Raw genomic sequence first — 26,237 nt, 5'->3', positions numbered from 1 at the left:
CAAAGCTTTACTGTGTATTTATGAAAGTTATTTTAGGACTATTTGATTTAACTTGTAAGCTCACAAGACATAAAAGCTATATAAAAAAATAAAATAAATAATACCTATGAATCTACAATTTGGGGCAGCATATATGTAAAATAAAAATCTAAAATTTTTTTTTGTAATATTTCCCAGTACAGGGGATCAAATTTCACCCTGTCAATAATGAGTCCTTGAGATGTATATAAAACAAAATCACACCAAGTCTGACAAGTAAGTGCCAATTGCATCTGCACTTGGTTATAATAAGAATGTTCCTTACTTATACGGAAAATACCGTCTTTATCTTTTATCACCATGGGGTTGGGCGAAATGACACATATTGCTTTTGGGTCAATATCTTTGTACTGGTCAGTACATTTTACCTCCAAAATCCCCATTTCTCCATCACAAGTTACTTTACCATCAGGTGTTGCACCTAGAATGTAATTCGTCTCATCCAACACTAAGCCAGAAGACTCAACATTAATTTTAAAACAGTTTCATAATGTCTTATTGCTATTGGTTCATAAAATTTCCCATAATCCATTTTAAGTTTTACAAATTTGTTCACTTCCTTTGGGTGAACAATGTTTTTAGCCAGAGTGGTCAAACCTCTGGGGGTTTTCGGGGCATTTCTTCCTGTAAGGTTTTTTCGGTATTCGAACCATTCCGGATTGCTTGCTTGCTCTCTGGTATCCTCTTCAATCGATGCACTCTCTCTCGCACTAACCTTTAAATTTTCCAAAATAGTTATTTTCTTAATTTCAACAAAAGGGAATGATGGATATAAAAAATTTGGTTCACAGTCAACAGGTTTACGTACTATGCTACAATACACCTTGAAATTAGGTGGCATCAACGGGCATTGGTAGCTCAACATTGATCCTGATGGTGCATTCCCAAAGGTTGTTTGGCGGTAATATTCTGGGCTGGCATTAATCAGTTTTGGACCAGGAATGTTGATTTTGCCCCCTATTAAGTTAGAGAGGACTGCCAGATTTGGTGGACATGCAATAGGTTGTTTACGAGATTCGTACAGAGACGAGATTATTCCTTTTGACTCTTTCGATGGTCCTGGCTCCTCTTTATCCTCATCGTCAGATCTCTTACGCTTGCATGTTGGCGATTTAAAAGTCAATTCACTAAGTGGCATTCGGTCAATATTTTCCTCGTGCTTCCTCATTTGGACTTGGTTCCAAGCACATCGTTGTGAAGTAAGTCAAGAAATCTCTTTTCTGTATTTGTGTTCCTCTAACAAATGTTTTTTAATTGCTGTTGATTTTTGACAAAATAAATTTGTGATTTTGTCATTATATGTCTTAATATTATCAACTGTGACATTTGGCATACCATCAAGGGATTTCGACCATCCTTCCATATTTGTTTCAGCTGCGGTTAGCTTTTGATCAGCAAGTATAGCCGGTGTTGATGGTAAAGTTTTAACCTTCCATAAGGGGCTTAATATCACTCCCATTGAATCTGCTTTCTTTCTGATCCATTTTTTGTCTGTTGTTGGATCAATAATAATGTCTTGTGTATTGTTTTCAAAGTATTCCAGCACTCTGACTTGGGCACTTTTCAATGTTTCAATGTTGTGGAGTTTATCACCACGATATATCAACCACCTTTTTAAATGTTCAACCTTGTACTTGGATAATGATGAGATGTCGACATGAATGTGTGGATCGTCAATATCTACTTCAGTCAACTCGATAGACTCAGCATCTGTAAAAAAAATATGAAAATTATATTGTTAGTGTTGTTATTGTAAATCTGTCAAAAAAAACCTTCTATACCCCAACCTAAAACTTTATTGCTTTTAATCTTAAAATTTTTGTGAGCTCAATCACATTATTATTAGTATTATTAAATTAAAGTAAAGAGGCAGGGAGAGAGAGAGAGAGACAGAGAGAGAGAGGCCAAAGCAGCTAGCACTACTAGCAAAAGAAGTAAAGCTGACTGAAGAAGTAGTAGAGATAGTCTAATCTAAGTTACACTTTAGTTGACCTACCTACGATTTTTAGTTCTTCAAAATCCAGTTCATTATCCTCTGGTTGATTCTCTGTGTCTGTGCTATGATGAGCCATATTGATGGTTGAGCCAGGTTGAGTAGTTGTGTAGAATGTTGTTATAAAAATAACAGTTGTAGAATGTTGTTATAAAAATAACAGTTGTAGAATGTTGTTATAAAAATAACAGTTGTATATGATGTTGTAAAATAACAGTCGTATGATTCGATGGTAACAGTTTGAATTTCAGAAAAGATAAGTCGAAGACACCAGTCAGCGAGCAGTTTTCGTTGTGTTTTTCTACTGAAACCGCCATTATTAAAAATCGGAACATCGCTAGCCTCGTTTTCAAGTATTACGCAATAATTTATGAAAAGCCGTATTGTTTTTCTGCCTAAGGGGATTTTTCCACGGGCCTAATCGACTAGTTAGAAATAATCGTGTAGCAAAACGATTTACTCAAGCGGTTTAACAAAAGGCGAATTAGGAACTGCATAATTAAGTGAATAGAATCAATATATGAGGCTTGCATAGCGGTCATCTATGTTTGTTTGCAAGCAAAATATAATACTCAACAGCGCAATTTAGAAGAAATTTTTATATCAGTTTACATATCTCTGAGGTTTTTTTTAAAGGGATTCCTGCATTGAAAATGATATTTTAGTGATACATTCCTATCATGCCAATAATAACGAAAGTCGCATTCTTTTGCTTCGAAAGATATGGAAAACAGTCATACCCTTCAAATTCTTCTACAGCTTCCCTGTTCCTCCTTCTCCACTTCTGCTTTCCTTTCCGTCTCGATGTTCAAACTCGCGCCAGTCTATATTTTTGTTATGATGTCATAAGAAAGTATGAACCAAGCTGGCCGATAATTCTTGTACCAGAAAAATGCGTAAATAAGTTCTTGTGGTAAACGAGCTCATTTCACATGTCAATAATGGCGGAATCTTCAACTGTAAAAACGGCAGAGGATATTTTACAATACCTTTTTGAGCCAGTCGTTATATCAGAGGGTGGGGAAGATGAATGGACTGACTGCAGTAGCGAGGCAAATGAGAGTGATGTAGAAAGAGAGATGGGAAAACAGGGAAGATGCGACGTGGAAAGTGAAACGTGGTGCAAATGTGGACATTGCCAAAAAAAGTATTTTCCTATTGAATGCATTTGTTGTGTAGAGGTCGAAGAAACAAAACGGATGATTGAAAAGGAGAATATTGGTGAGTCAATTTCTTTTTCGGCGGATAAAACATCTAACAATTTCACATATTAGAAATAGTAACAATAAAAATATTCTTATTATTAGGCTGTATAATTGATCATCCAGGTTTTAGTCCAGTGTGCCTTAACGTCGAGGTTTTGTGGACATCGCTGGTGAACTTGGCAGATAGAGAAGGAGCTTATTTGCCGCGCAGGAATAACGTTCCAAACAAGTAGGGTAACTTTTTGCACATATGAAACTGTATTTCGTTATGGATTAAAGATAGGTTCATTTATTTTTACTTTTAGATCGTATAGATATGCAGCATATAGACAGTTTACCTGGTGGATACATGATAAGTTAGGTCGCCATGTTAGACGGGTTATACCATCTTGCGCTGTTAGCCGTATAAGGGCCGAATTCGAAGAAGAAGACGGCAACTACACTTTTTTTAGAGGACACGACGATAAGGCTAGTGAGATTGTAAATGCAATGGAATGGGTGAGAGATGGTGGTAACTGAACAGTAAAAAAAAAAAATATTTACACTTTTATTTTAATATTTAAATCGTTTGTATTTCACACTATCCGCAATCATTTTCTCCCTTGCTTCCCTTTCAATAGGAGCCATCGACTTTCTTTTTGTTGCGCTTACGTTTTTTATACCAAGAGCAGCATTTTCACGGATCTCACGAAGCATTTCTTTCAGATAATCATATGTTTTATTTTCGTAGAACTTGCGAGCACTAAAACGCTTTGATGGTTTACGATAAGCTATTCTGTAATGACTTTTAAACGAAATTTTCAGAGCTTCTTTTTTAACAATTGTTCGTTTTTGTTCTCTACCTGTATTATTATTGTTATCGAGCGAAGCCAGCATAGTTCCGATCTCCATGTGATCAAAACCGAAATGATATATTTTTGGCAAATACTTGGCTATTACGTTGTGATAAACCTATGTATGAAAATTACATTATATTAAAGACAACCATACATTTGATTTACAAGTAAATTTTAGAATCTTGTAAACTTACTTCTAACAAAGTAGTATGAATTCCACCTGTCATTTGGTGTAAATCTTTCCTGACATTAGAATGCATGATAATTTTCTTAAATTGATCATGAGCGGTACTACCAGCTTTCATCCATTTAACGCGCCTTTCAGGAGTGTCAGGTATTTTCTCATGCGCACATTGTTTGAAGTGAACAGCTCCTAAATAAGAGAAGTTAGTCAGCATGTATATTTTACGGATCGCACAAGGGGCGAAGGACGAGGCTGTCAGTTTACCTGGCCAATGATGTTTGTTTATGACGTGAAAAATAATTGACTGAAATCTTTCTACTAACTCATCAGGATTACCACTACAGGACGCCAAACTCCGCCAGAAATGGTTTGACGTGCTCTCCACCCAATTAGCTTAAAATGAATAATAATAATGGTATAACATTAAAGTCAAGGTACAGGGGTTAAAAGTAATAGTTACAATGATTATACCGATAATTTCACAGCCTTTCTTTTTACTTTTAGCATTTAACTTTTTTTTTAATCCTTTTATTAAATGCCACGGATCAATTGAATGGGCGATATGTTTGTACTTTGGATTCTCTCGCATTAGTTTTCGTATTTGCATGTGTCGATCCGTCGAAATCTCCTCTATTGGAACGCCTTCCTTCAGTAAATTATCCAGTAAGCGGACAAACCCTGCCTTCTCCATAGCGTTAGAGTTGTTAACCTAAATAAAATAATGAATTAAATAAACAACATATTAACCGAATCTTACCAGCAAAATTGTTGTTTACCTCACCTCGGTTACTGAAATCACAGTAGTATCAGCTATCTTTCCTGTATTAGAATCCATTAATGTGTATGTACCATATTTGGCAGAATGGCCAGGACTATCACTACGACCGTCTCCAGGGTCCGAAATAAAAATTTATAAGTGATTTGTGAAAAATAGCGCGCCGCAGGCGAAAATTTTTTAGAAATCACGAGTCGTTCTTACGGTTACGATTCGCTATTTTCTGTTTTTGCACACGAAACTTTTAGAATAGACAAGTGGGGGACGTTTTAAATCGTGAACCCCAAACACGATAGCTTTTAGCGACAACGTAATGTGACACTATCAGCCTTAACTTTCTTGTCTACAGCCAAATTTTGATTTACAATTGTGCAATATAAATACCTCAAGAATGATTTGTTTTGATACGAAAAATTATAACGAACAGTTACGTTTTTTATTTTAATGTTTTTAAATAAATGTACAAAATGATTTCATGCTTCATCTTCATCAGAGTCGATATCAGAGAGTGCAAGTGAGGCTAAGTCATCAACCTGCACTCTATCGCTTGTTGTAGTTGTAGATTTTCTCTTTTTAGGATACTTGTGCGACGATGATCCAAGTCGTCGCACTTTTTCCGTATACCAATGATCAATGACTGGATCAGGGTCAAAATTACAAATATCTGGACCATCCTCATTTATTCGCAAACAAGCGTCGAGCATGTCCCTGCTGAGATGGCTTCGAAAATCACTTTTCACCCTCGCCATCCTGGAGAAGCCTCGCTCCACTTTGGCATTCGTGAATGGGGTACAAAGCAATATTTCAATGATGTGAAGGATGTTTTCACAATCCTTACGAATGTGTTCGTTTGTGAAAACCCTCTTCCATACTTTCAAGTAGTACTCTCGAGGATTATTAATCACAATAGGGATGATGTGAGATTGTAAAGAGATCCATTCTTTTTTTACTTCGCCTACGTTACATCCGTTGTTTTCCAACAGCTTTTCGAAATCCAAAAGAATTTCATCAATGCGATCTTCCCCGAAAGTAGGAGTGACAGTAGTTGGCCATGTTGAAACATCAAGTAAACAGACGATATTTTTGAAGATGGTCGATGTTGACAAATTTTCGAACCTCTCTTCCATGCTGTCAGCGAAACGAACGATAAGATCATGATATTTCGTCTCAGCGCTGCTGTTTACTATATCGTATCGGAAAAGCTTAATGTTTTGGTACGTTGCACTTCCATCTTCGTCATTAATAACCTCATCTGTGAAGCGCTTGTGATGTGTCATTATATCACTACTTCCGTCCAGGGTATCTAATAAAATTATTTTCAATTTGGCCATGGTCGCAGTAAATTCCTGGATACGCCGAACTTGTTTGACAGGATCGTGCTCAGACTGCATGCTCAAAGACAAACGACGTATCGGGGATAGTATATCTAAGTAAATAGCCATATTGAATGGAATGGCAGCCTCTTTCCATTTTTTCAAAAAACCTTTGAGCTCAGCACGTTTTTCAGGCTGTGAATCTGTGATAGCTAATTCCTCTACGTGGGTCATATACACACCGTAGTTTTGAAGAGCACATACCATCGCTTTGAACTGATGGTCTATCCAACGAGTACCGCATGCTTTAGCAGGCTTCGGAATTGTTTCATCGAATGCTTCAGAGAAGTTTCTGAGTCCCTGAAGCCTTTTGGGACTTTTCTGATATAAGTAATAAAGCTTCAGTAGAAGCTCGTCGACATCGTGAAATGCTTTGACAGTGTTAAACGCATCCTTGATAGCAAGTTCAATGCGATGATTGAAACAATGCACAACCTCGACCCAGGGCGCAGTTTCCTTGATTAATGCTCCAACTCCTTATAAAAGAAACATGATTGAAACTAATTATCAACTGGTTATTATTTAGTTAATAATACCCCTTTCCGGGACGTTTCAGCAGTCAAAACAACATATAAGCTATCAAAGAACCTGGGCCCTAAGTTGAGTGGTGTAGCGAACACTGATAATGATTAAGTGGCCGCCAGATCAATCTCGAACAGGTGAAAAATTCTTGAACATTTAAAAACATTAAACAACATTCCAAAGCTCTTCCCCGTGGAGTATATTCTTTATTATGTAGTAACAGAATATTTTCGACATGTTTAAAAAACAACAACAAAATGTTAAAACAAAAACATATTCATACGAAAATATTCATGAGAGATTTGAGCTGAACATTTATTTATTGAACATTGATGAGTAACATTGTACAGTGGAAGTAGTGACTGCACTGAGTTAAACGAACAGTGGTTATTGTGGTTGTGGTTGAAACATTGATTGATTGTGGTATAGAAACGGACTGAGAGTTGATAGAGTGTAGTGAAAGCAGGAACAGAAGTACATTCACTGGACACTGATGGTCATTATTAGTCACTATTTGTGAGATACATTGATTTATTGTTTGGAGTATTGGTCTTTTAGATTTATTATTATACACTGGTAGATTGGGAGTCAGGGAAGCGATGATGGTGTTAAGAACGAGGTTAGAAATGTGGGATATAGGAAGAAATCTTGGAGGAGTAGAAAGGAGGTGCAAAGGATGTAAAGCGACAGAGGAAACAACTGAACACGTGCTGGAATGCGAGGAAGTGGAGAAAGTAGTAGGAAGAAAAGGAGGAAACATTGGATCGATAAAGAACGGAACAGATGAAGAAGTGAAACGGATAGCCGAATATCTGAAGGATTATTGTGAACAGAAGATAAAAGAATAAAGAAGAAGAAAATTTGGAAACGCGTAGAAGAGCCTTGCACTCCATGGAGAAGTGCTTGCCGTGTGACGGCAAAGTGGGCGAAGAAAAGATTCGCAAAGATTCGCAAACAGTAATATTTGCTGAAGGAGAGTGACACAATGGGTATTAAGAAAAAAGATTATTTTTAAATTGATGTCGTAATAGTTAAGTCAGGCACGTGTTGTTTATTAATTCTGAAGAAAAAGAAGAGAAAATTCATGCAGCATGTTTACGAAACGTTCTCAAAACATTGTTTGACCATGATGAGAAATTATTCAGACGTGTTTTCGTGACAAGAACGCAGTAAGTTTGCGTCGATGAAATAGGCTAGTAAGAACGTGATTTCCTCACCTTTTTTTTTTCCCATATTTACACTAGCGCCGTCTGCATTAAAACCAACAAGTCTTTGGTTGAAATTCAATATGCCAATACGCTGGAAAGCACTGTCAATCGCCTCTAGAATACCAGGCGCATCTCCACATTTAGGTGTCTCGATACTTAAAAATTTAACGAGTGCTGTCCCCTCGTGCAAGTACAACACGTAGACCAATTCTTGCTCACAAATCCCTGTGTCCGTACTACCATCATTCAAGAGAGAATAGTAGCGTGTCTTAGCTAGAGTTTTACCAAGGTTTTCTTTGTCCACCTTGGCTATGTGTTCGGTGAAAGTAGCAGCAGCTCTTTCGTGTTTATAACTTTCTCCAAACTTCGGAACATTATTCTTTAACTGAAGTTTTAGCAAGTCAGGGTAGTCACTGAAAGGACGCTCTTTTTTGGCGACATAATAGGCCGTGTTGAATTTGACGCGAAGGTTTTTCTTGTCACTCGCAGCCATTTTTCGTAAACCACTTCCGATAGGTGTTGTTGTGAGCACTGATTGAGCATATACTTCAGCACCCATCTCACTTCTTTTTTTGAGCTCGACGGCTTCCTTATGTTGTTGACTGTTAGTATGTTTTTGTACGCTATCCTTCGTCACACTACGACTTCCAGCTATCCATTTGCGGGAGAAATTTGTACTGTTTTTAATGCGACTCTCCCATCGCTGACACACCTGGCATCTAAGAAAAAATAGCACGTTTTAACAACGATGTTATTTAAAAACTGAGTTCTGTAAAAATCGAAAAATATCTCACCTCAATGTCGTCACTTTGCCTCCAACAATATCGAAATCGAATTTAGATTTGAATTCTCTTTCCCAATTTCTGACTGTTTTTAACGAAGCCATCATTTAAATATATTCAATGAAAAATATTTACACCTCACATACGATAGACAACCTTTGAATGAACAACTCAGAAAAAGATCATTTTTTTCGAAAAAACATTTTTTTAACCTGGTTCATATGTTAACCAATTACTTCTTTCATTTATGAATTCACAATTGATAAAAGTGTGATACCTTTGTAGAAACCATGTCATCTTTTGAAAAGAAACTGACCACATGGTGTACATGTTGCAATTGAATGTATTTTCTTTCATTTTTTAACACAAAAGTAATTATCGTGGTAAATAAAAAATCATAGAATAGAAAATTGCGTAAGAAGTGATTCGTTGTTTTGAATTTTTTCTCATACATCGACTCGTTACTTTTGAGAAACGGTTCGTAAATTGCGAATCGCGAAGCCTTATTTCGGACCTTGGTCTCCTATTAATGTTACCCCACTAGATTTGATCATTTCAGCAACAGTTTTGTCATGATCAGACTGCCAAGTACTTCTAATAATTGGCGCTACGTATTCTTTTCGTAAACGGTAAAATGTCGAGCTGTGCATATATTTTAAATTAATAATCCATGCAAATGTTTCAAACTTTGAAACTGGTATACCAGCAAAAGTTACGGCAGCAGCAATATCAAGATTTCCCTTACCTTTCACACATTTGAAATCTGGTTGAGATTTCCAAATATAAGTGCAGCCTTTGTACATGTAATGTGGAGATAAAGCTGGGAACCTTTACGAAATGATTCGCGAATTGTTGACTTGTTCACAAGCGACCCACACTTTGAACATCTGTTCAATAACACATCAATTTGACTTCCATACACGATAAAGCATCTGTTGTTGTGATCATATATATTTTCGGCGAATTCATCGATATCGGATTCACTTTCTTCGAAACTTCTGGATGCACCATGAACTGTTGGGTCAAAATCGGAATCATTTGTATCATTGCCAACTTCACTTGTTTCAGATAAAAAACTTTCCTTCAGTTGTGAAGTACCTGAATGAGACCAGTGTACTCAAATAATTATAAGTGAATACAAAACTCACTCTCGTCCCCAGAGAACGAGTTGTACATACCTTCAACACTTTTTTCTTTCCATCCATCATCTGTTTTACGTTCATCTTTTTTTTCATCGGTTTCTCCCGCATTCGATGCAGGTACAACATTGTCATCAGCAACATCTGAAGTAACGTTCAGCGAATTATCTTCATCTATCAAAATGCTAGAATTCGCTACAAAATTTAAAAATACACGCGTAAGTAAATACTGTCAACAAGATACACCACACACCCATAAATAATTTTAAACTGACTTGAAGAAAAACCAAAGGTCGAGGATGACATATCATCGTCACTGCAACCACTTTCTGTATCTCTAAAAGAATAATCACGGCGATTGGGCGTCGATGTGCAAAACTGCAACAATCTACGATAAAATATATTATCATGAGTAAAAAAAACACCCCAACGAAAATGCCTTCTTTCAATTAATATTGCTAACTGTTGGTGCTTACCTGGATTGTTCTAACTGTGTATTAATATTATTATCAAAGTCAGTTTGTGTTGAAACGTTTACTTTGCAAATGATTTCCTTGAAATTGCAACCGAAATCTGTAGTTGTTACTCGTCTCAGGTTTGTTGTATCTGTCTGAGCGTGGACGTTGTAAATTCTATCAGTTTGAACTTCAGCATTCTGAAAATAATATGCGACGTAACTTATATGAAGTCTGTAGCAATACATGCACAGCTACAGCCATGGATAGTAACTGAATACCTGAAAATGGTCCTCTGATGTTATAGGCTCTATCTCAGATGTATCGTCGTGATAAACTACAGGAGCATCTGTTTCACATTCGAATGAAGCCATTGCCTCTGTAACAATCTAAATTAAAAAGTATCAAGATAATAACGCAGATGACTTTACAATTAATTACCAATGTAATCTTACCCTAACATGTTCAGCACGTGTAGATCGGCCAACAGAAGTGCTTCTCTCCTTATTTTTATTTTCCTTATGTTTAAACAAGGTTGGCACGGCATCAGGTGTCAATCGGCGACGGGTAGCTTTACGTGCTGAATACAAGTCACCACAAAGTTCCTGTTTTAATGTTGTTGTCGAGACATAACACGATTGTTCAAAATGATCAGAACATAATCTTCCACTTGGAGGTAAATCTGTTCTCCCAATAGCCACTTCCCACTTTTTAAATAATGATTGCTTTTTAGGCATGGTGTGGAAAGAAACATTTTTGTTGTTTTCTGTTTGATTTGAACAACCAAAAGCCACACAAAACGGCATAGCGACTGGCAGTCTTGTTTATGGAATTTTCCCGCCGTTTCTTCGTCTCGCTCAAGGGTCCCGCCACGGAAGATAAGAAGATTTATCATTTCGAGGCTAACTTGGATTAGCTATTTAAGGAACTCTACCGTTGTGTTAATAAAAATGCTAAATATAAGCTGGAAATAATTGTTTATATTGGACATCCGTGGTAGAGCGCTAATGTTATGGCTGATGCAATAATCAAATTGCCTCGATTTTCCGAGAAAAACATTACTACGAAAAAAAAGAGGAAGTTCTTGTTGCAAGGAAGTTGTTAATTCTTTTAGAAAGGCTTTTATTAGTTAGGCAAGTTGAGATTCTTATATTTTCTCTCTTGTTTTGTATTAAACGGCAAAGTTAGGTACTTTCTTATGACATCACAAGTACTTTGAGGACTGGACCGAATTTACTTAGTGGACGAAGCACACTGTCCTTCCAGATCATAGCGGCGGCCATTTTTTTTGAAATTATTTTTTACATTTCTGACGAATAAAGTGAAACCGTTGAGTAAGGTATGAATATTTGATTTTCTATTCTTGCTTACAGTTTATTGGCATAGTATCATTTTGTATGCAGGAATCCCTTTAACAATCTGAGTAGATGTTCTTTCCCTTCCCGTTATAAATGATGAATCTTGAAGGCATTTGTTTTTTATAACAAGTGAAAACGGCATACACATTTTATAAAAGAAGTTACAAAGAAAATTGCTAAGTTTTCCCTACATAATTGCTTTTTTCCGTTTTCCGTGTTTTGATTTAAAGTTTGAGTATTTAATTTTTGAACAATTACTCTAGGCGCTCATTTGGACTGAAAATTATTTGGTCACGGAGTGCTTCTTATAAATTTGAAGAATGAGCATTCTTATACACTTGAGATTAGTCTAGTAAACTAAACTCATCATTTTTCCCTTTTTGATATTTTTGATAGAGAAGAGAAAAAAGAGAGTTTAGAATAACCTACCTTGACAGTTAACATTCAAACTGACAACTGATTTCAAAATCAAAAATATTAGACACTTAAATTTCACAGTATTGTTTTTAAATATTCGCATAATTATTTTGGAAGTCACTTTAAAACATGGCGGATTAAAAACAAACATTAATTAGCTTAAGGTAGCTAGCAGCTGCGACTAAAAGACAAAAAATTCTAGCTTTAGTCAAATAAAATCGCTGGAAATGGCTTAAATACTAAAAAAGAATAATGGAGTTACCGCATAATAATTTTTAATATGTTTGAACATTTGAAAATATCCCACCAAACTCACATTTATTGAAAAATATCAGTCAACGCACATGCAGCTGCCTGCTTGATCAATCGCCATTTAAAACACCTTTTAAGCGATGACATTTAGATAGAACGTTGTTTACAGTTGCTTGGTTGTCTTTTCTAAACAAGAAGGAATAGTATCTTATTCGTGTTAAGCATGGAAAAAGCATCCACATCTCGAAATCTTGATAGATTATTTTCCCTCACAGCACTCTCCTTCTGTGATTAAAAGTTTGAAAAAAATATACAACTGTATACTGTAATAAGGTTTTAACCACCGCGAGTGAGTGGACTAATGTCTTTAAAGTTCAAGCGGGAAATTTAAGAAAACACATGGAGCGCACATGTACAAAAAACAACACTACGATATGAAAAAACCCTTGTGTCTGGAGTTCAAAGAAGTATGACTTCATGCCGTCTTTGTGTGAAAGAATATAAAACTGTAAGGAAAATAGACATCTCTTTTGGCCTATGGAGTTGCAGAGGCTGCACAGAATTGGCTTCCAACTCCTTAATCGTGATATTGATAGTGTTAATAATGACGACAGGAAAAAAAAGTGTGTAAATGGATCGGTGTGTGACAAGTGCTATAGAGGAATAGGAGTACTGGAGAAAGCAGAAGAACTCAGATTGAGGTGGAAAAACTGTAGATTTAAACGAAAATGTAAAATTGCTGACGATCAGGTAATTCATAAGCGATTTTTTTGTGTTATTCTTTTCTTTGTATCGTTGATACTATATACACTAGTTTTTTTCATAGAATGCTTCAGAACTAGATTCCTTAAATATCGTAGTTGAAAACGAGTGCAAACAGGAAATGGCAAGAGTTGAGCGTGACAATTTAATGACAGACGTCTCTGTCGATGCTTTAGTCAATTTTAACGACGCGAATTTCTTAGAGAGGATGGAAGAACTTTGCCCAATCCTGTCGGCTGCCGTAAGAGGTGCAGTAGCTGAAGAGAAAGGGTAAGATCGATGACTGTCCAAGAGATACGGAGAGCAACAAAATGTTACGAATATGTTCTATACGCTTAATATTTTACAGGGTATATATTGGACAACAAGTGGCGTGTTTCGGAATCCTGTTCAAAGCAAGATATCATAAAAGCAGAGCCTGTATAGTCTCGCATCGCAATGACCAGCTGTTCATTGCCGCTAGTGCTAAGAAGCGGGCGTTTAAATGGTTCAATGCCCTTGGTGTAACCAATAGTTATCAAACTGCATTGAACAAAAACAAGAAATTAGCCTGTAATCATGACCGAGACGTTAAAGGTTGGAAAAATATGATAGAATCCAATGATCTGGAGAGTGTTGGGTACCAGGTAATACTTTTTTTCTCTAGTAATTCAGAAACGTTGCATTTCAAATATAAGCTGCATATGTATTGTATGTTGGCAGATTATTGGCGATAATCTAGACTACGAAGTTAATGTCAGACACCAAGGAATCAACAATCCCAATAGGAGTCATCACTGGTTTCATTACATAGCTGTTAAAGATCGCGTGCACCCCGCTCAAGGTCATCTTCAAATTATTTATTTTTATGTCAAATGCAATAAATGGAATTGGCTTAAATTTTATAAATATGTTTGGGTATATCATGATTGATTGATTTAGATCCTAAAAGTTTTGAAGATTACACGCGTGCAAGTGTTCTACCAGATAACCACACGCTCATGATGTTGGCAGATAATTTCAAGCACTTGGTAACAAGAACTATCGTATCCTTCGAAAAAATCAGAGGTGGTTAGTCTTGGACTGTTGTTGGAGTCGGAAAACACGGCATCTGGAATTACTAAGATCTTACGTCATATACAGAAAGAATATGTTCCACAAACGATAAACGAAAACGGAAAATTGGAGGTCAGTAAATTCATCACAAAATTATATGTTTGCCTCGCCGTTTTGACATAAAAAATATTCTCTCTTTTTTCAGATACTTCAACCGATTCCTTTTGGTGGGGACCAATTGACTGAGGAACGTTCTATCAACATCATTCGCGCTTTTCTGGATGGCGATACCAGCTACGATCGTATTGAAGGTCTACAACCCAAATTTGAGGACTGGCACTTGAAAATGACTCTTTACGAGGTATCAATTTTTTTTTAAACTGAAAAATCCCGAAATTTTGATGGAAGTGATATCACTTTCACCTACTTTCCCGATGTATCAGACAGTTTTAAATAATAAAGTGTTTCGTTATAACAGGTCAAAGATTCGCTTTTTCGTAAAGAGACATCAGGCGCAGAGTTTGGAACGACACAGTGGGCAATGAACGTGTTACGTACAAGCAATGCTAAAAAAGGTCCACATGCTGCAATGAAAGCCTACGGTGAATTTTCGGATAAAGAACTAGATGCACAAATAGTCGCTATTACAATGGAGCACTTCAACATGGCAACATTTGAAGGTCTTTATGTTACAAATTATTCATGCAAATTTATATAAATTGTTTACTAAATTTGAAACTTATTTCTTCATTAAGATGACCCAGTACCGACAAATATCAAAACAGGATGTGAGGAAGAGAAACGAAAATGGATTTCTATGCATGTTGAAGATATAATAAAAAGGTAGATTTATGTGATAATATATGTTCAGTAATGTCGTCACTAATAAAATTACATTTCATCGTATACTAAATAACAAATGTCTAGATACACAGTAGCATATGCTGACAACATAGGCAATGTAAGAGAAAAACTTAAACAAGAAGGCATAAGAAAGCTGAAAATATTCGTCTGCTCCAAAAATGCTACTGAAGAATGTAATCATTGCCCCTTCAAATCCGCACGTACGAGGGATCTTCATGAGAAACTGAAGCATAACATGGACAGGTCAGATAATGTATATTTAAATGTAATTATTATGTGAAACCCATGTTCAGTATATATATCGTACCTTTACAGTTAAAATAAAAATAAAAATGTTAAAACTTTTATATTTTCATAGACGCGAACCTGATGTAATACAGCAGCCTATTATAAAGGACCACGTTCTATGTTATCAGAAAGCCTTGTTCACTATCAATCTGCTACTCATGAACTTGAATGATGCAATAAGACAGGGAGATGGTGAACGATTAATCAAAAGTTATAAGTTGGTTCTGCTTTACTTCAAGGCAACTCGGCATCACAAATACGCATACACCATCCTGAAGTTGTTATACTGAATCAGATTGGAACCGGAAAATGCATTCAAGTTGACCTGGGGAAGGTTCATTAATACACAGGGATACAAAGGAAGAAATATATCAAATGATCTTCACCTGGAACATTTAAATCATTTTTAAAGGAATTACTGCGTTCATTACGTAGCAACATCAATGAAAAAAATGCTGAAAGGGTGTCGTATACATTACAAAATATGAAAGGTAAAAAATATTACAGCTATATGTGAAATACTACTATAATACAATGTAAGATACTATCTGTTAAGAAAAAACATATATTTTATTTAAAAGGAATTGTTGACAACTTGGAAAGATCACTGGAATTGTCTGAGGTCAAGGGTCATAGAAAGATGCCATCTACTATTGAAGACGTAAAGAAGTTGGCACTTGCATATCATCAGGCTAAAGTATTTAGAGAAACACCAGGAAGAGAATATGAATCGTTTCCAAATTTTAAAGAAACAATATTATGCTCAATAGATGCAGATCATCTACATAAGTGGTTATCACAGAAAGAACACGAATTCAACGAACTTTATACCTGAACCTATTTATTTACTTTTTCATATTTCGTTTTTTGCATTATATTTTATAACTTTGTATATTGTACATACTAACTTAATAAAGTAGGACATTTTGGAGATTGAAATAGGGCCTATCTTTTGTGATTTGTTATTAAAGCCATTTTTAGTAGAGTTTAAGTGTGAGAATAGGTTCTAAATTCAGTTTGTCATTAAAAAAAATCAATAGTCAAGTTCACTGTCATTTGACTCATGTTCAGAGAAATCTGAAAATTCAGGACACTCTAGATTCGTTTTATCAACGATTTCCATGCTATCGTCACATTCTTTGTGAACATCTGGAACTTCAATATCTTGAAACACATCATTGAGTATCAGCATAAGTTCCTTGGAAGTATCTGTACCCAGATTGAGATTATTTTGTATATATTCCATTGAATTTATGTATGGTAAATGCAAAACAATTTCATTTATACAACTCTTTGATAACCCAGTCATCACTTCTCCAAGCACTAGTAACATTGGTTTGGAACATATAGTTTCATGGTACTCAACTAGCATATCTTTGACAAGTTGTTTATCATCTTCTGAAATTTCACGTATAATCTTTTTACCAAATAATTTGGATTCTTTTTCTTCTGTTACAATTTCAAAGGGAAACAACGGACATTCATCACACTCACATTTCCTTGCACAAAATGAACAACAGTTATGGCCAGGTGACAAAGGCATTACACTGTTTCCGTCTTCATTGAATGGAGTGTACAGTGATGTCCTCAAGCAACTCTTTTCATGGCTCTGAATGTAGGATACCATAGAATTATTTACATTTCCTCTGCCCTGTGGAAAGACATATAGTACTGCATGGCAAAGTCCTTCAATGTTCCGTCCTGCTCGGCCAACCTGTTGGCAATAATCAGCGGTGTCATATGCTGGACCATAATGAACAACAAATTTAACGTTCTTCATGTTAACACCACAACCAAGTGAACTTGTTGCAACTACCAACCGAATAGTACCTGTGTCTGATGTCAGGGCTGATAAAACATTCGATTTTTGGGCTTCCAATGTTCCACAGTGAAATAAGGCAATTTAGTCGGTAGATTTCAAAGTTTCTCGTTCAATCATCTTACGAACGTGGTAGTAAACAAAACCACACAAAGTCACTGATCGACAGTAAATTATTACCTTATGTGTATCAGAAACCTCTGATAAAAAAGTGTCAACAATCCTTTTCAGACATTGGACATTTTCCCTACTGGAAATATTCAAAACACACAATCGTATATTTTGTCTGTCACTACATACTGATATTACTCTCAGTTTTTTTGATAATCCGCAACTTCCGATAACAAGCTGGGTCAAATCAACATCCACAGCGGCACTGAGGGAAAGAATAGGTAAATCTTGACGACAGATAGACCGCATTTCACTGATTCTACCAAATGCTTCTCTGAATGGCTTGTCCTCATTGCTCATTGGTGAGGCACCCCTAAGATAAGGATATATAAACATTATAAAGCTATAAAATAAAACTTGGTTCAAAAAATGGAAAACGTTTTCATCTTTTACAGAGAGTGGCAGAAAATGAGCCTGCATCTGCATGTACAGTAAAGTTCATGCTGTTTTGCATTAAACTACACTCTCTTTTCTCTCGCTAAAAACTAAAGATGCATAGAGGAATATCATGGGGTCAGATTTAGTTATATCTAGCATCATATTATGATGGACGATGTTATTATACAAAACATACATTCTGAAAATGCTTTCTTTGGGGCACCAATAATAAAAATACCATACCATGACACTTTGTGTACTTCATCCACAACAAGGCAAACAGCATTGTCCAGTACAAATTTAGATGAGAGAAACTTTCTCCACCTGGCATTATTAAGCCAAGATTCAGGTGTGCCAATCAAAATATTGAAATTGCCAGATATAATATCCCCATAATCATCGCAATCTAGTTTGGAAGCCTTTAATCCTAACGCACTTAACGAATTTGCAGATGAAACTTGATCTTGGATTAAAGAAATAAGAGGAGAAACGACTAAAACAAGTGGTGAAGGTGCTATATTTAACTCCAAACACACACTTGGTAAAAGTTGGTAGATTAAACTTTTACCATAACACGTTGGAAAAATACACAAGGTATCGACTCCATTTAAAATATTTACCACAGCTTCTAATTGTTTGGGTTTAATTGAAAAAGAAAGTGGAACTAAAATGTTTGAGATGACTTTTGAAACATCCGAAACAGTCGCCATGTTCAATGAAATAAATTAAATCCATAATTTTAATCATCAGCCTCACTATAATATAATTAAAAGGGTGTAGCTTTCTTTATTAGTTTAGTTGATACGGCCACGGATCAACAAAATTGTTGCGCAACTGCCCTGCAAAAATTAGCCAATCAGAAAGTAGCAGTTGCATTCCTACGGTAGGTTAGTCCTGTCTCTCTTTTCAGCGATAGCGCGGTAAAAAAAGCAGGGTTAAAAAAGCAGGACAGCGCGAGAGCAGAAAAGAGAGACAGGTATCCTGTCTAACTAAGACAAGTATTCAAAAAGTACCTATCATATTAACAACATCAAAAGACCAGTACACAGGATGCATCATGCCTGACCCCCAATGCAGGGTCTTGCAATCAATCTGTTAAAGTGCAAGGGGTTTCTGTTCAGAATCAGTAAGGACCTGTTTTCGACGCCTTGGTTTCCCTAACAAGCCTTTACGTTTCCTATTAAAATCCCTAACTTTTACCTCCATGAGTGCTTCTTTTTACATCTGGATGTCTCGAAATTCTACCACTTGGGTTGAGCCTGAAAAGGCCCCAATAATTCCTGAAGTTTCTTCTCTTACAAATATGGAGTGTAAGAAATAAAAATCTGAGAAATCTTCCGCAAATCACACAAAACTTGCTACAAGGTCTTCCAAAACAACAGTCGCATTTCCATCTAACCCTGATTTTAAGAATAGCGGTCTAAAAAACTTGGGAAACACATGTTATGCAAACTCCTGCAATCTTACAATGTTTTTATAACCTTCCAAAAGTTAAAGAAGCCATTTCTGTCAGCAAAACAACCTCAAAGCTAGGCGAAGCATTTGTTGGTGTTCTTCAAAGTTTGGCTGTTTCTAGAAGTCCAATTGATCCCTCCCATTTATTGCGTGCTATAAAACATCATATCTCAACTGCAAAGGGAAGTGCATTTAATATCTTTGCTCAGCACGACGTCCCCGAGGTTCTTGAATATCTCCTATCTGGTCTGTCATTAGACTTTCCATTTCTTGGAAGTCTTTTTAGTATTGGCATCAAGACATCAACCACTTGCAATTCATGTCATATTACCAGCTCCTCAGAAGTTATAGCACCATGCATCCAACTTTCTCTGCACCCTACGTTACAATCTTCCTTAGATAATTTCTTCGAAAGCGAGGAGTTGTCAGACACCAATGCCTACGTCTGCCATGTTTGCAACGCTTATCAAACTGCTCTAGTTGAAAAAGAGGTAGTGTCGTGCGGTTCCCATCTCATTTTACAGCTAAAACGTTTTGCCAGTGCCAACGGCCTTGTGTCAAAAATTGCCTCTCGTATTACTGCTTACCCTGGTACCCTTTCCATACCTTTAACCGCAGATGGAGAAGTGAAATTTCGTAAAAATTTTCAATTAAGGGCTATTATCAACCATTACGGCAACTTAAATAATGGTCACTACACAACCATAGCCTTTGACCAAATGGTACACAGGTGGATACATTGCAACGATAGAGCAGTAATTTTCTGTGATGGCCGCCTTATTAACAGTCACGAGTCATATGTTTTCTTTTTAGAAGAGCTGAGATAAGAATATTTTAACCGGAATGAGTCAGCAAGGGGGCTTGACTACACTCAGTCTTGTCTTTAAAAAGTGACGACTCCACTTTACCCCAGTCGAAAATAAAAAGAAAATCAAATAAAAATTAAGTTAGGAAGGGGTTTGATCACACATGATCTTGTCTTTGGAAAGTAGCGACTCCACTTATTACCTGAGTTAAAAACAAAGAATAGCACAGTTGAACAGAAAGTGGTCAAAGTTTACTTTAGGAAGATAGGTGACACAGCTGGACATCCAGGGTAGTTAGGTTCAGAAATATGGGTCGAAATCTACCTGCCCTTGGTTAAAGTTCTGTTCATCTTTTCAAATGTGTTGTGTACTTTTTATTTTTTTATATTTTTTAATTAATTCCTTGTAAAAAGGGAGAATTGTGCTTTTAGAGGCATTTTCTCTAGAGGAGTACAACCTCTAGGTCATTTCCAAAGACGTAACAGGTTGAGTTCATCATTGCGGTGGCTTGCCACCTCTTTGTAAATTACTTTCTTATTGCTACTGTCCGAAAGAATTAGTCTTGAGACTGTTTGTACTTTCCAAATGAATGGCTCGACTACAGAAGCAGGTAAATAAACGCCGTAGCGTTTAAGTTCCTTTCTTCCTTCTTTGATCAAAAATGGACCAAACATGTCCACTCCTGAATACGTGAAAGGTGCAGCTTCTTTACAATGGTAAATGGCTCTGATGGTAAATCTGCCATTCCTTATTCACCGAATCGTCCTTTAAACTTCCTGCATGTAACACATTTAAAGATTTAGTTTCGGACACATGAACTTGCATTAACAATCATGATACCTCTGTCGTTTAACGTTGCATCTCGACCACCAGGTTTCACCGTCTTGTGGTGATATTGTATCACCAATTCTGTAATAGGATGCATTTTTGGCAAAATGATGGGATTCTTTTATCCTCCAATCCAGACTTGACGATTTTCCAATTCGCCCACCAACTCGTATGATAGAATTTTCATCCACGAATGGGCTCAAACGAGAAAGAGAACCCAAATTTCGTTTTCTTTTGTTCGCTAGCAGGCATGTCAATTCCGTCCCATATTGCTCGTTGTTGTTGAAAGATGTCATCGTCTCAATCCTTTCGTTCACTGCCAAGTTGTTGTAGGAGTTGCTTGGCTGATAAAAGAAATAGGGATTATTTTTCTTCCTGGTTTGTTCATGTCATGCATTTGGATAGAACTTCTATATCATGCTCATTTTTCTTCCTAGTTTGAGTGGTTCTTCGCTATCCAATACCTCAAAGAAATTCACAAATTTTTCAGCATTGCACCTAATTTCTGCCACATTTTTGTCAATGTATTTCTCTACATTTTTCACAAACTTCTAAATACTTGAAGCAATCTGATATGGCATAAGGGAATCGTTTTCGAACATTAATGAGATAGGCGATACCAAGCTCAAAACTTTCGAGGTGACTACACCCAGCCGGCAAAAAAAACGTCTTTAAAACGTCTTTAAGACGCATTTCCGTGCGTCTTTTTGGCGTCTCATTTTGGTCTTAAATGTCCGCTTTCCTGACGTCTTTTTTCGTGCGTCTTTACGACGTCTTTTCCGTGCGTCGTAAAGACGTCTTTTTTTAAGTTTTTAAGACGTCTTCCAAATGCGGTTTAAAGACATCTTTCAAATGCGTCTTAAATGCGTCTTTTCTAGGTCTTAAATGTCCGCTTTTCCGACGTCTTTTTGTGCGTCTTTATGGCGTCTTTTTGTGCGTCTTAAAACGTCTTTTTGCAGTCTTAAAGACGTCTTTGTAATGCTTTTTAAAGACGTTTTTTTAAATGCGTTTTAAGTGCGTCTTTTTTAGGTCTTAAATGTTTGCGTCTTTTTTAGTGGCAAATAAGACGTAAACTCGTAAATAAAGTCATTCTATAAAGCTGCTCAAACAACCTTTGTCCTTAGAGGGGTTAGAAATGCAGTAAAACTGTATAACTTTATCTTTTTGTAATATTTTCTTTAAAATCATAAATATCATAAATAACAACAAATTTACAATAATTTTATTCACAGCAGTTAAACATCAGTATTTGCTCAAATTAGTTGGTTACTACACGTTTTTCTTTCTATGAGAACCTAGTTTAAAAGAACGTTGAGGCTTAGTACTCAGTCTGAATTCCCCCATAGATTAAGGACCAAATAATGTGAGTCTAGAATCGCTAATTATATTTGAATACTTACTTACAAGTTAAGGTACCGTAGTTTTTCTAATTATAAAAATAATTATTTTCATGCGTTAATAATTAAAGGGAAATAAAATAGAAACTGGAACGAAACTAAACACGCGTTAATAAAAGGCAAAAAATTTAAAGCTCAGAAAATAAGAATTTTTTTCAAATTATATTATCTGCCTTATGTTATAGAAATACTGTGACCAAACATAATTTGCTTTTTTACTTTTTTTATAAATCTTGTTAGAAGAACCATGGTACTTCTACTAAGTCGGATAGATTTTTTTTCGGGCTCTTTCAATGTTTTCCGCCACAGGTAGGTTCCACTTTCCCAGAGCGTACTGTACTGATATGTAAAAAGAATAAGTCTGTCTTGGTAATAAATTACAATTAGAGGGCGTGTTAAATTAGACAAACTACGGTAGTTTTTGAATGACTATCCTGTATAAATGCTCGTGATAAATAAATAAAGACTAACAGTTCCAAATCCTGTGGAGCGAAATAAACAAACAGAAAAACAATAACAAAAATATTAAATATTTCATTCTGGCTGGTTTGCTTTTTGGCGACCGGCACCGCCCTTTTGATCAGGGGCGTTTTTTAGCTTTATTGCAATTTGATTGCGCACATCCTTCTCGGTGGCTGCAGGGTACTTTCGTGCAATAGTGTCTGAAAAAAAAGACGATTGTGAGATTTTTGACTTATCCATTTCTGAAATAAATTTAATGCTTAGCTAGAATTGATGTAATGTTAAAAATATAGCTAGCCTGTGGATAAAATTTAAAATAGCTTGACAATTTCCATTAAGTAGAGACAGATCCACTCTAAAGTTATAGTTACAAGACTTATTTAAGAAAGTGAAGATTTATTCATCAATGTTCTTAATAAAATATTTAGTTAAATAATTTTTAAGAAACGTCAGCTTTTAGTTCAGGTCAAGTTACAGAAACGTGTCTGTGACCGGCAAAGTATATGTCATTTTGCCTTAAGAAATAGCTGCAAGATGTCACAAATATTTCTCTGTATTTTGTATGACTTTCTAATAATCTTATTTTGAAAATATTGTTAAGACACAGGTACTTTTTGTGATGTAAATACTTTTGTTTAATTTAAAAATTCAATTGTACAAGTCACGCAGAATCAACAGGGTTTGTGTGGGTGTTGTGGTGGCTTTTGGGTGTAAAATGCTTATAAATGTTTGCTAGCTAGCTGGTATAACTATAAACTTTTGTGACTAGCTATTTTCTCTTTAGACAGCACGTAAAACTTAGCTCTATGAGACTTATGGCTACACTAACTGGCTAGAAACACCTAGCTACAACCCTGGAAAAAAATATTTTTCACTATTTTTCCAGGGTTGCAGCTAGCATAGCTACTAGCTCTAACAGTAAAAAAAGTAAACAATAAAATAAATATATATACATGACCTTAACTGCATACGATCAATAGCTCTTAGTCCCCAAACTCGCTTCACAAAATAAAAAGATAACTTTTTTGGTGCTCATGAAAAAACACGATCAATTTTAAGAAGAAACAAGCCTCAGCTCTATATCGGGCTACCATATTGCCGGAACTCATTTGATGAATAATGCAAATAAAAACAAAAACAATTTTAAATTACTTTCTGCAACCAACCGGTTTCCTTTCTCGACTTGGTTTTGTTTAAAAGTTACCGCCACTTCAGACATTTAAAATTGTACAGACGGGGGTAATAATTAAGTTTTTTACTCTTTAATCACTCTTTCTAATGATAAATACAGATATACCCTGCTATTTTAATACAATACAAGTTTTTAAAATCAAGTTATTGTGAGATATATTTTTTATTGGCATTACCGTTTTTACATGAAAGAAGTAATTAAACATGTTACCCGCGGAGAAATAGTAGACCAATTATATCACGAATAAAAACCGGTCTTTTTTCGATCTTTTTTGCGTCTTTCAAATGCGCGTCTTAATTATGCACGAAAAAGACGTCTTCAAGACGTCTTTTATCACAAACGAAAAAGACCGTGCCTGAAAAAGACGCATTAAAGACGCCTTTAAAATGCGCGTCTGACACATGCGTTTTAAAGACGTTGAAAAGACGTATTTCGGGTGCGCGCATATTTCATGCGCAAAAAAGCTCCAGAAAAGGCGTCTTTAAAACGTCTTGTGCCAGCTGGGCAGACAGCTAGTAGTACTTCCAAACTCTTAAATTTCTTTAACAAGGCACTTATTTTTGCACGTGTTTTCAGCATCTAGTGGTAATAGCAGCGTCTTCGAAACATGTAATAAAAGCTGACCACATATGCATTAATTTGGAGAAAACTCTCGTTCTAACAAATCTGACAACGACAAAACAAACAACGATGTCATAAATTTGAAAAAACTGTAATAATTCACAATAGAAAAAGGTGTATCGTGATTACTTATTTCATCGCAGGAAATGACCACCTCAAAAATTACTTTTAAAAAGGTTCACGCATTATCCCCTATGTCAGTTAGTTTCGTAATGGTTTGTGCAATTCTAACGAATTCGTTACATCCAGATATTTAGTCGATGTAGAAGATAAATTGCTTGTGTCAATAGATAGATAGATAGATAGATAGATAGATAGATAGATAGATAGATAGATAGATAGATAGATAGATAGATAGATAGATAGATAGATAGATAGATAGATAGATAGATAGATAGATAGATAGATAGATAGATAGATAGATAGATAGATAGATAGATAGATGTGCATATTTTACATGGCTAGCCTCACAAATATCGAGGGATATACCCTGTCTATTATTTCCAGGAGGGGCCATGGCGTAGATGGAGAGTCCTAGAGTATTTAATGCTCATTTTGAGCTACGCAGACCCAGTTAGAGCCCGCGCTCTACTAGACAACTCCCTGCAACATCCAACGGCCCACACAGTGTGCCATCTTCCCAATTTCCCTCACATGGCTTGGGTTAACCCGGGGCTATTGTAGCATTCACTCGCCCGTGTTGAATCGCCGTCAAGAGGAATCGAACCCCGGTCTCCCGCACAGAGTACGAGAGCTATAACCACTAATCTACGGCGTCAATCGATCGGTTCGTTCCAATTTATCATGATCTGAGTTGGTACATATTCCGACTTGCACCTATAAAGATGGTGTTATTTTTACATTTAACTTTGAGCTTCTGATCTTCTATGTTTCATCAAGCTTATGTGTCTCTTTCCTCTATTTATATCGTACTGACGTTTTCATATATCTTGGTTTTGTCTCTGGTAATTTAGCTGAACTTTATCCCGATATTTGTGAAGGTTTTAGCAACGTTGTCTTAACCAAAATTCAGATAAAGTTATAACATCAGATTCATGACTCTTTAGCATAACTTCAAAGTGATCAAAGTTTCATGTGAAACTTTCATTCAGATGAGCTATTGACAATTAGTTGCAATGTTTATTTAACTTTTTTATCCAAAATGAAAAACTCGTCTGAAGCCCCCAACAGGCAATTGAAAAACGACATTATAGAGAGTGTGCACTTAAAACAAGTCTGAACTAAAGTTGTTAGTATTTTTCTCACTGTTTTTAACACACCTGACAAACAAACTTTTGAATAGGTCCAGATTTAATGTCAATATCACCAGAAAGTAGTAATTGAACACATGCAGTATGATTAGATATATGTAAAACCGCAAATCTTAGTTGTTTCATTTACTTTATTAGTGTTTAATCATTCCACAATATTTTACGGTTTTGATAAGCAATGTCATTAGACATAAACTAAACTAACTTGGACCACTGGAATCAAAATTTCTTCTTTTTGTTGCTGTGATTTGAAGCAAGAAAGCGACTGTTGCGTGAGGAAGTCGTGCAAGTTTATAAAAATAAGTTCGTAGTTTAAATAAAAAAGTCTGCACAATTTTTTAACTATACAA

At 35.9% G+C, this 26,237-nt stretch overlaps 8 protein-coding genes across 8 annotated transcripts; 2 read left to right on the top strand and 6 right to left on the bottom strand.

The window, feature by feature from the left end:
* Window positions 1–793: 793 nt before the first annotated feature.
* On the bottom strand, window positions 794–2,128 carry LOC130623542 (uncharacterized). Its single transcript, XM_057439035.1, has 2 exons — window positions 2,036–2,128; window positions 794–1,749 (listed from the first exon to the last, which is right to left on the bottom strand). The coding sequence occupies exons 1-2, from the start codon at window positions 2,109–2,111 to the stop codon at window positions 1,244–1,246; spliced, it is 582 nt and encodes a 193-aa protein (XP_057295018.1). The 5' UTR covers window positions 2,112–2,128; the 3' UTR covers window positions 794–1,243.
* Window positions 2,129–2,468: 340 nt separating this feature from the next.
* Window positions 2,469–3,817, top strand: LOC130623541 (P2X purinoceptor 7-like). Its single transcript, XM_057439034.1, has 3 exons — window positions 2,469–3,253; window positions 3,340–3,466; window positions 3,543–3,817. The coding sequence occupies exons 1-3, from the start codon at window positions 2,965–2,967 to the stop codon at window positions 3,754–3,756; spliced, it is 630 nt and encodes a 209-aa protein (XP_057295017.1). The 5' UTR covers window positions 2,469–2,964; the 3' UTR covers window positions 3,757–3,817.
* Window positions 3,790–5,119, bottom strand: LOC130623539 (uncharacterized). The gene is made up of 5 exons (XM_057439032.1): window positions 5,039–5,119; window positions 4,729–4,966; window positions 4,522–4,650; window positions 4,268–4,446; window positions 3,790–4,188 (listed from the first exon to the last, which is right to left on the bottom strand). The coding sequence occupies exons 1-5, from the start codon at window positions 5,090–5,092 to the stop codon at window positions 3,790–3,792; spliced, it is 999 nt and encodes a 332-aa protein (XP_057295015.1). The 5' UTR covers window positions 5,093–5,119.
* Window positions 5,120–5,505: 386 nt separating this feature from the next.
* Window positions 5,506–7,454, bottom strand: LOC130623202 (zinc finger protein 862-like). Its single transcript, XM_057438683.1, has 3 exons — window positions 7,439–7,454; window positions 7,211–7,363; window positions 5,506–6,881 (listed from the first exon to the last, which is right to left on the bottom strand). The coding sequence occupies exons 1-3, from the start codon at window positions 7,452–7,454 to the stop codon at window positions 5,506–5,508; spliced, it is 1,545 nt and encodes a 514-aa protein (XP_057294666.1).
* Window positions 7,438–9,413, bottom strand: LOC130623540 (E3 SUMO-protein ligase KIAA1586-like). The gene is made up of 2 exons (XM_057439033.1): window positions 8,930–9,413; window positions 7,438–8,854 (listed from the first exon to the last, which is right to left on the bottom strand). The coding sequence occupies exons 1-2, from the start codon at window positions 9,022–9,024 to the stop codon at window positions 8,065–8,067; spliced, it is 885 nt and encodes a 294-aa protein (XP_057295016.1). The 5' UTR covers window positions 9,025–9,413; the 3' UTR covers window positions 7,438–8,064.
* A 1,041-nt stretch (window positions 9,414–10,454) lies between these two features.
* Window positions 10,455–11,317, bottom strand: LOC130623201 (uncharacterized). The gene is made up of 3 exons (XM_057438682.1): window positions 10,967–11,317; window positions 10,793–10,900; window positions 10,455–10,711 (listed from the first exon to the last, which is right to left on the bottom strand). Exons 1-3 carry the CDS (start codon window positions 11,315–11,317, stop codon window positions 10,529–10,531), a joined length of 642 nt encoding a protein of 213 aa, XP_057294665.1. The 3' UTR covers window positions 10,455–10,528.
* Window positions 11,318–14,294: 2,977 nt separating this feature from the next.
* LOC130623853 (uncharacterized) lies at window positions 14,295–15,539 on the top strand. Its single transcript, XM_057439382.1, has 4 exons — window positions 14,295–14,467; window positions 14,541–14,696; window positions 14,814–15,015; window positions 15,091–15,539. The coding sequence occupies exons 2-4, from the start codon at window positions 14,682–14,684 to the stop codon at window positions 15,180–15,182; spliced, it is 309 nt and encodes a 102-aa protein (XP_057295365.1). The 5' UTR covers window positions 14,295–14,467; window positions 14,541–14,681; the 3' UTR covers window positions 15,183–15,539.
* Window positions 15,540–17,390: 1,851 nt separating this feature from the next.
* LOC130623200 (uncharacterized) lies at window positions 17,391–18,565 on the bottom strand. Its single transcript, XM_057438681.1, has 2 exons — window positions 18,099–18,565; window positions 17,391–17,790 (listed from the first exon to the last, which is right to left on the bottom strand). The coding sequence occupies exons 1-2, from the start codon at window positions 18,563–18,565 to the stop codon at window positions 17,391–17,393; spliced, it is 867 nt and encodes a 288-aa protein (XP_057294664.1).
* Window positions 18,566–26,237: the final 7,672 nt, after the last annotated feature.

This window comes from Hydractinia symbiolongicarpus, chromosome 13, assembly GCF_029227915.1.
Source record: "Hydractinia symbiolongicarpus strain clone_291-10 chromosome 13, HSymV2.1, whole genome shotgun sequence".
NCBI lineage: Eukaryota > Metazoa > Cnidaria > Hydrozoa > Anthoathecata > Hydractiniidae > Hydractinia > Hydractinia symbiolongicarpus.
Note: the sequence above shows the minus strand (reverse complement) of the source record. Positions and strands in the feature narration are given on the sequence as shown.

Excerpts from the sequence above, each read along its gene's own strand:
- LOC130623542 (XM_057439035.1), bottom strand. The coding sequence starts at position 2,111 with ATGGCTCATCATAGCACAGACACAGAGAATCAACCAGAGGATAATGAA. Across the intron at positions 1,750-2,035 it reads TGAAGAACTAAAAATCGTAG|ATGCTGAGTCTATCGAGTTG; the intron begins GTAGGTCAACTA and ends TTTTTTTTACAG.
- LOC130623541 (XM_057439034.1), top strand. The coding sequence starts at position 2,965 with ATGTCAATAATGGCGGAATCTTCAACTGTAAAAACGGCAGAGGATATT. Across the intron at positions 3,254-3,339 it reads GATTGAAAAGGAGAATATTG|GCTGTATAATTGATCATCCA; the intron begins GTGAGTCAATTT and ends TCTTATTATTAG. Across the intron at positions 3,467-3,542 it reads AGGAATAACGTTCCAAACAA|ATCGTATAGATATGCAGCAT; the intron begins GTAGGGTAACTT and ends TTTTACTTTTAG.
- LOC130623539 (XM_057439032.1), bottom strand. The coding sequence starts at position 5,092 with ATGGATTCTAATACAGGAAAGATAGCTGATACTACTGTGATTTCAGTA. Across the intron at positions 4,447-4,521 it reads AAACAAACATCATTGGCCAG|GAGCTGTTCACTTCAAACAA; the intron begins GTAAACTGACAG and ends TCTCTTATTTAG. Across the intron at positions 4,189-4,267 it reads TTCATACTACTTTGTTAGAA|GTTTATCACAACGTAATAGC; the intron begins GTAAGTTTACAA and ends TTTCATACATAG.
- LOC130623202 (XM_057438683.1), bottom strand. Across the intron at positions 6,882-7,210 it reads AATCTCTCATGAATATTTTC|GAGTTGGAGCATTAATCAAG; the intron begins GTATGAATATGT and ends TTCTTTTATAAG.
- LOC130623540 (XM_057439033.1), bottom strand. The coding sequence starts at position 9,024 with ATGATGGCTTCGTTAAAAACAGTCAGAAATTGGGAAAGAGAATTCAAA. Across the intron at positions 8,855-8,929 it reads GGCAAAGTGACGACATTGAG|ATGCCAGGTGTGTCAGCGAT; the intron begins GTGAGATATTTT and ends ATTTTTTCTTAG.
- LOC130623201 (XM_057438682.1), bottom strand. The coding sequence starts at position 11,317 with ATGCCGTTTTGTGTGGCTTTTGGTTGTTCAAATCAAACAGAAAACAAC. Across the intron at positions 10,901-10,966 it reads CACGTGCTGAACATGTTAGG|ATTGTTACAGAGGCAATGGC; the intron begins GTAAGATTACAT and ends TTTTTAATTTAG. Across the intron at positions 10,712-10,792 it reads CATCAGAGGACCATTTTCAG|AATGCTGAAGTTCAAACTGA; the intron begins GTATTCAGTTAC and ends TATTATTTTCAG.
- LOC130623853 (XM_057439382.1), top strand. Across the intron at positions 15,016-15,090 it reads CAACATGGCAACATTTGAAG|ATGACCCAGTACCGACAAAT; the intron begins GTCTTTATGTTA and ends TTCTTCATTAAG.
- LOC130623200 (XM_057438681.1), bottom strand. The coding sequence starts at position 18,565 with ATGGCGACTGTTTCGGATGTTTCAAAAGTCATCTCAAACATTTTAGTT. Across the intron at positions 17,791-18,098 it reads GAAGTACACAAAGTGTCATG|GGGTGCCTCACCAATGAGCA; the intron begins GTATGGTATTTT and ends TCCTTATCTTAG.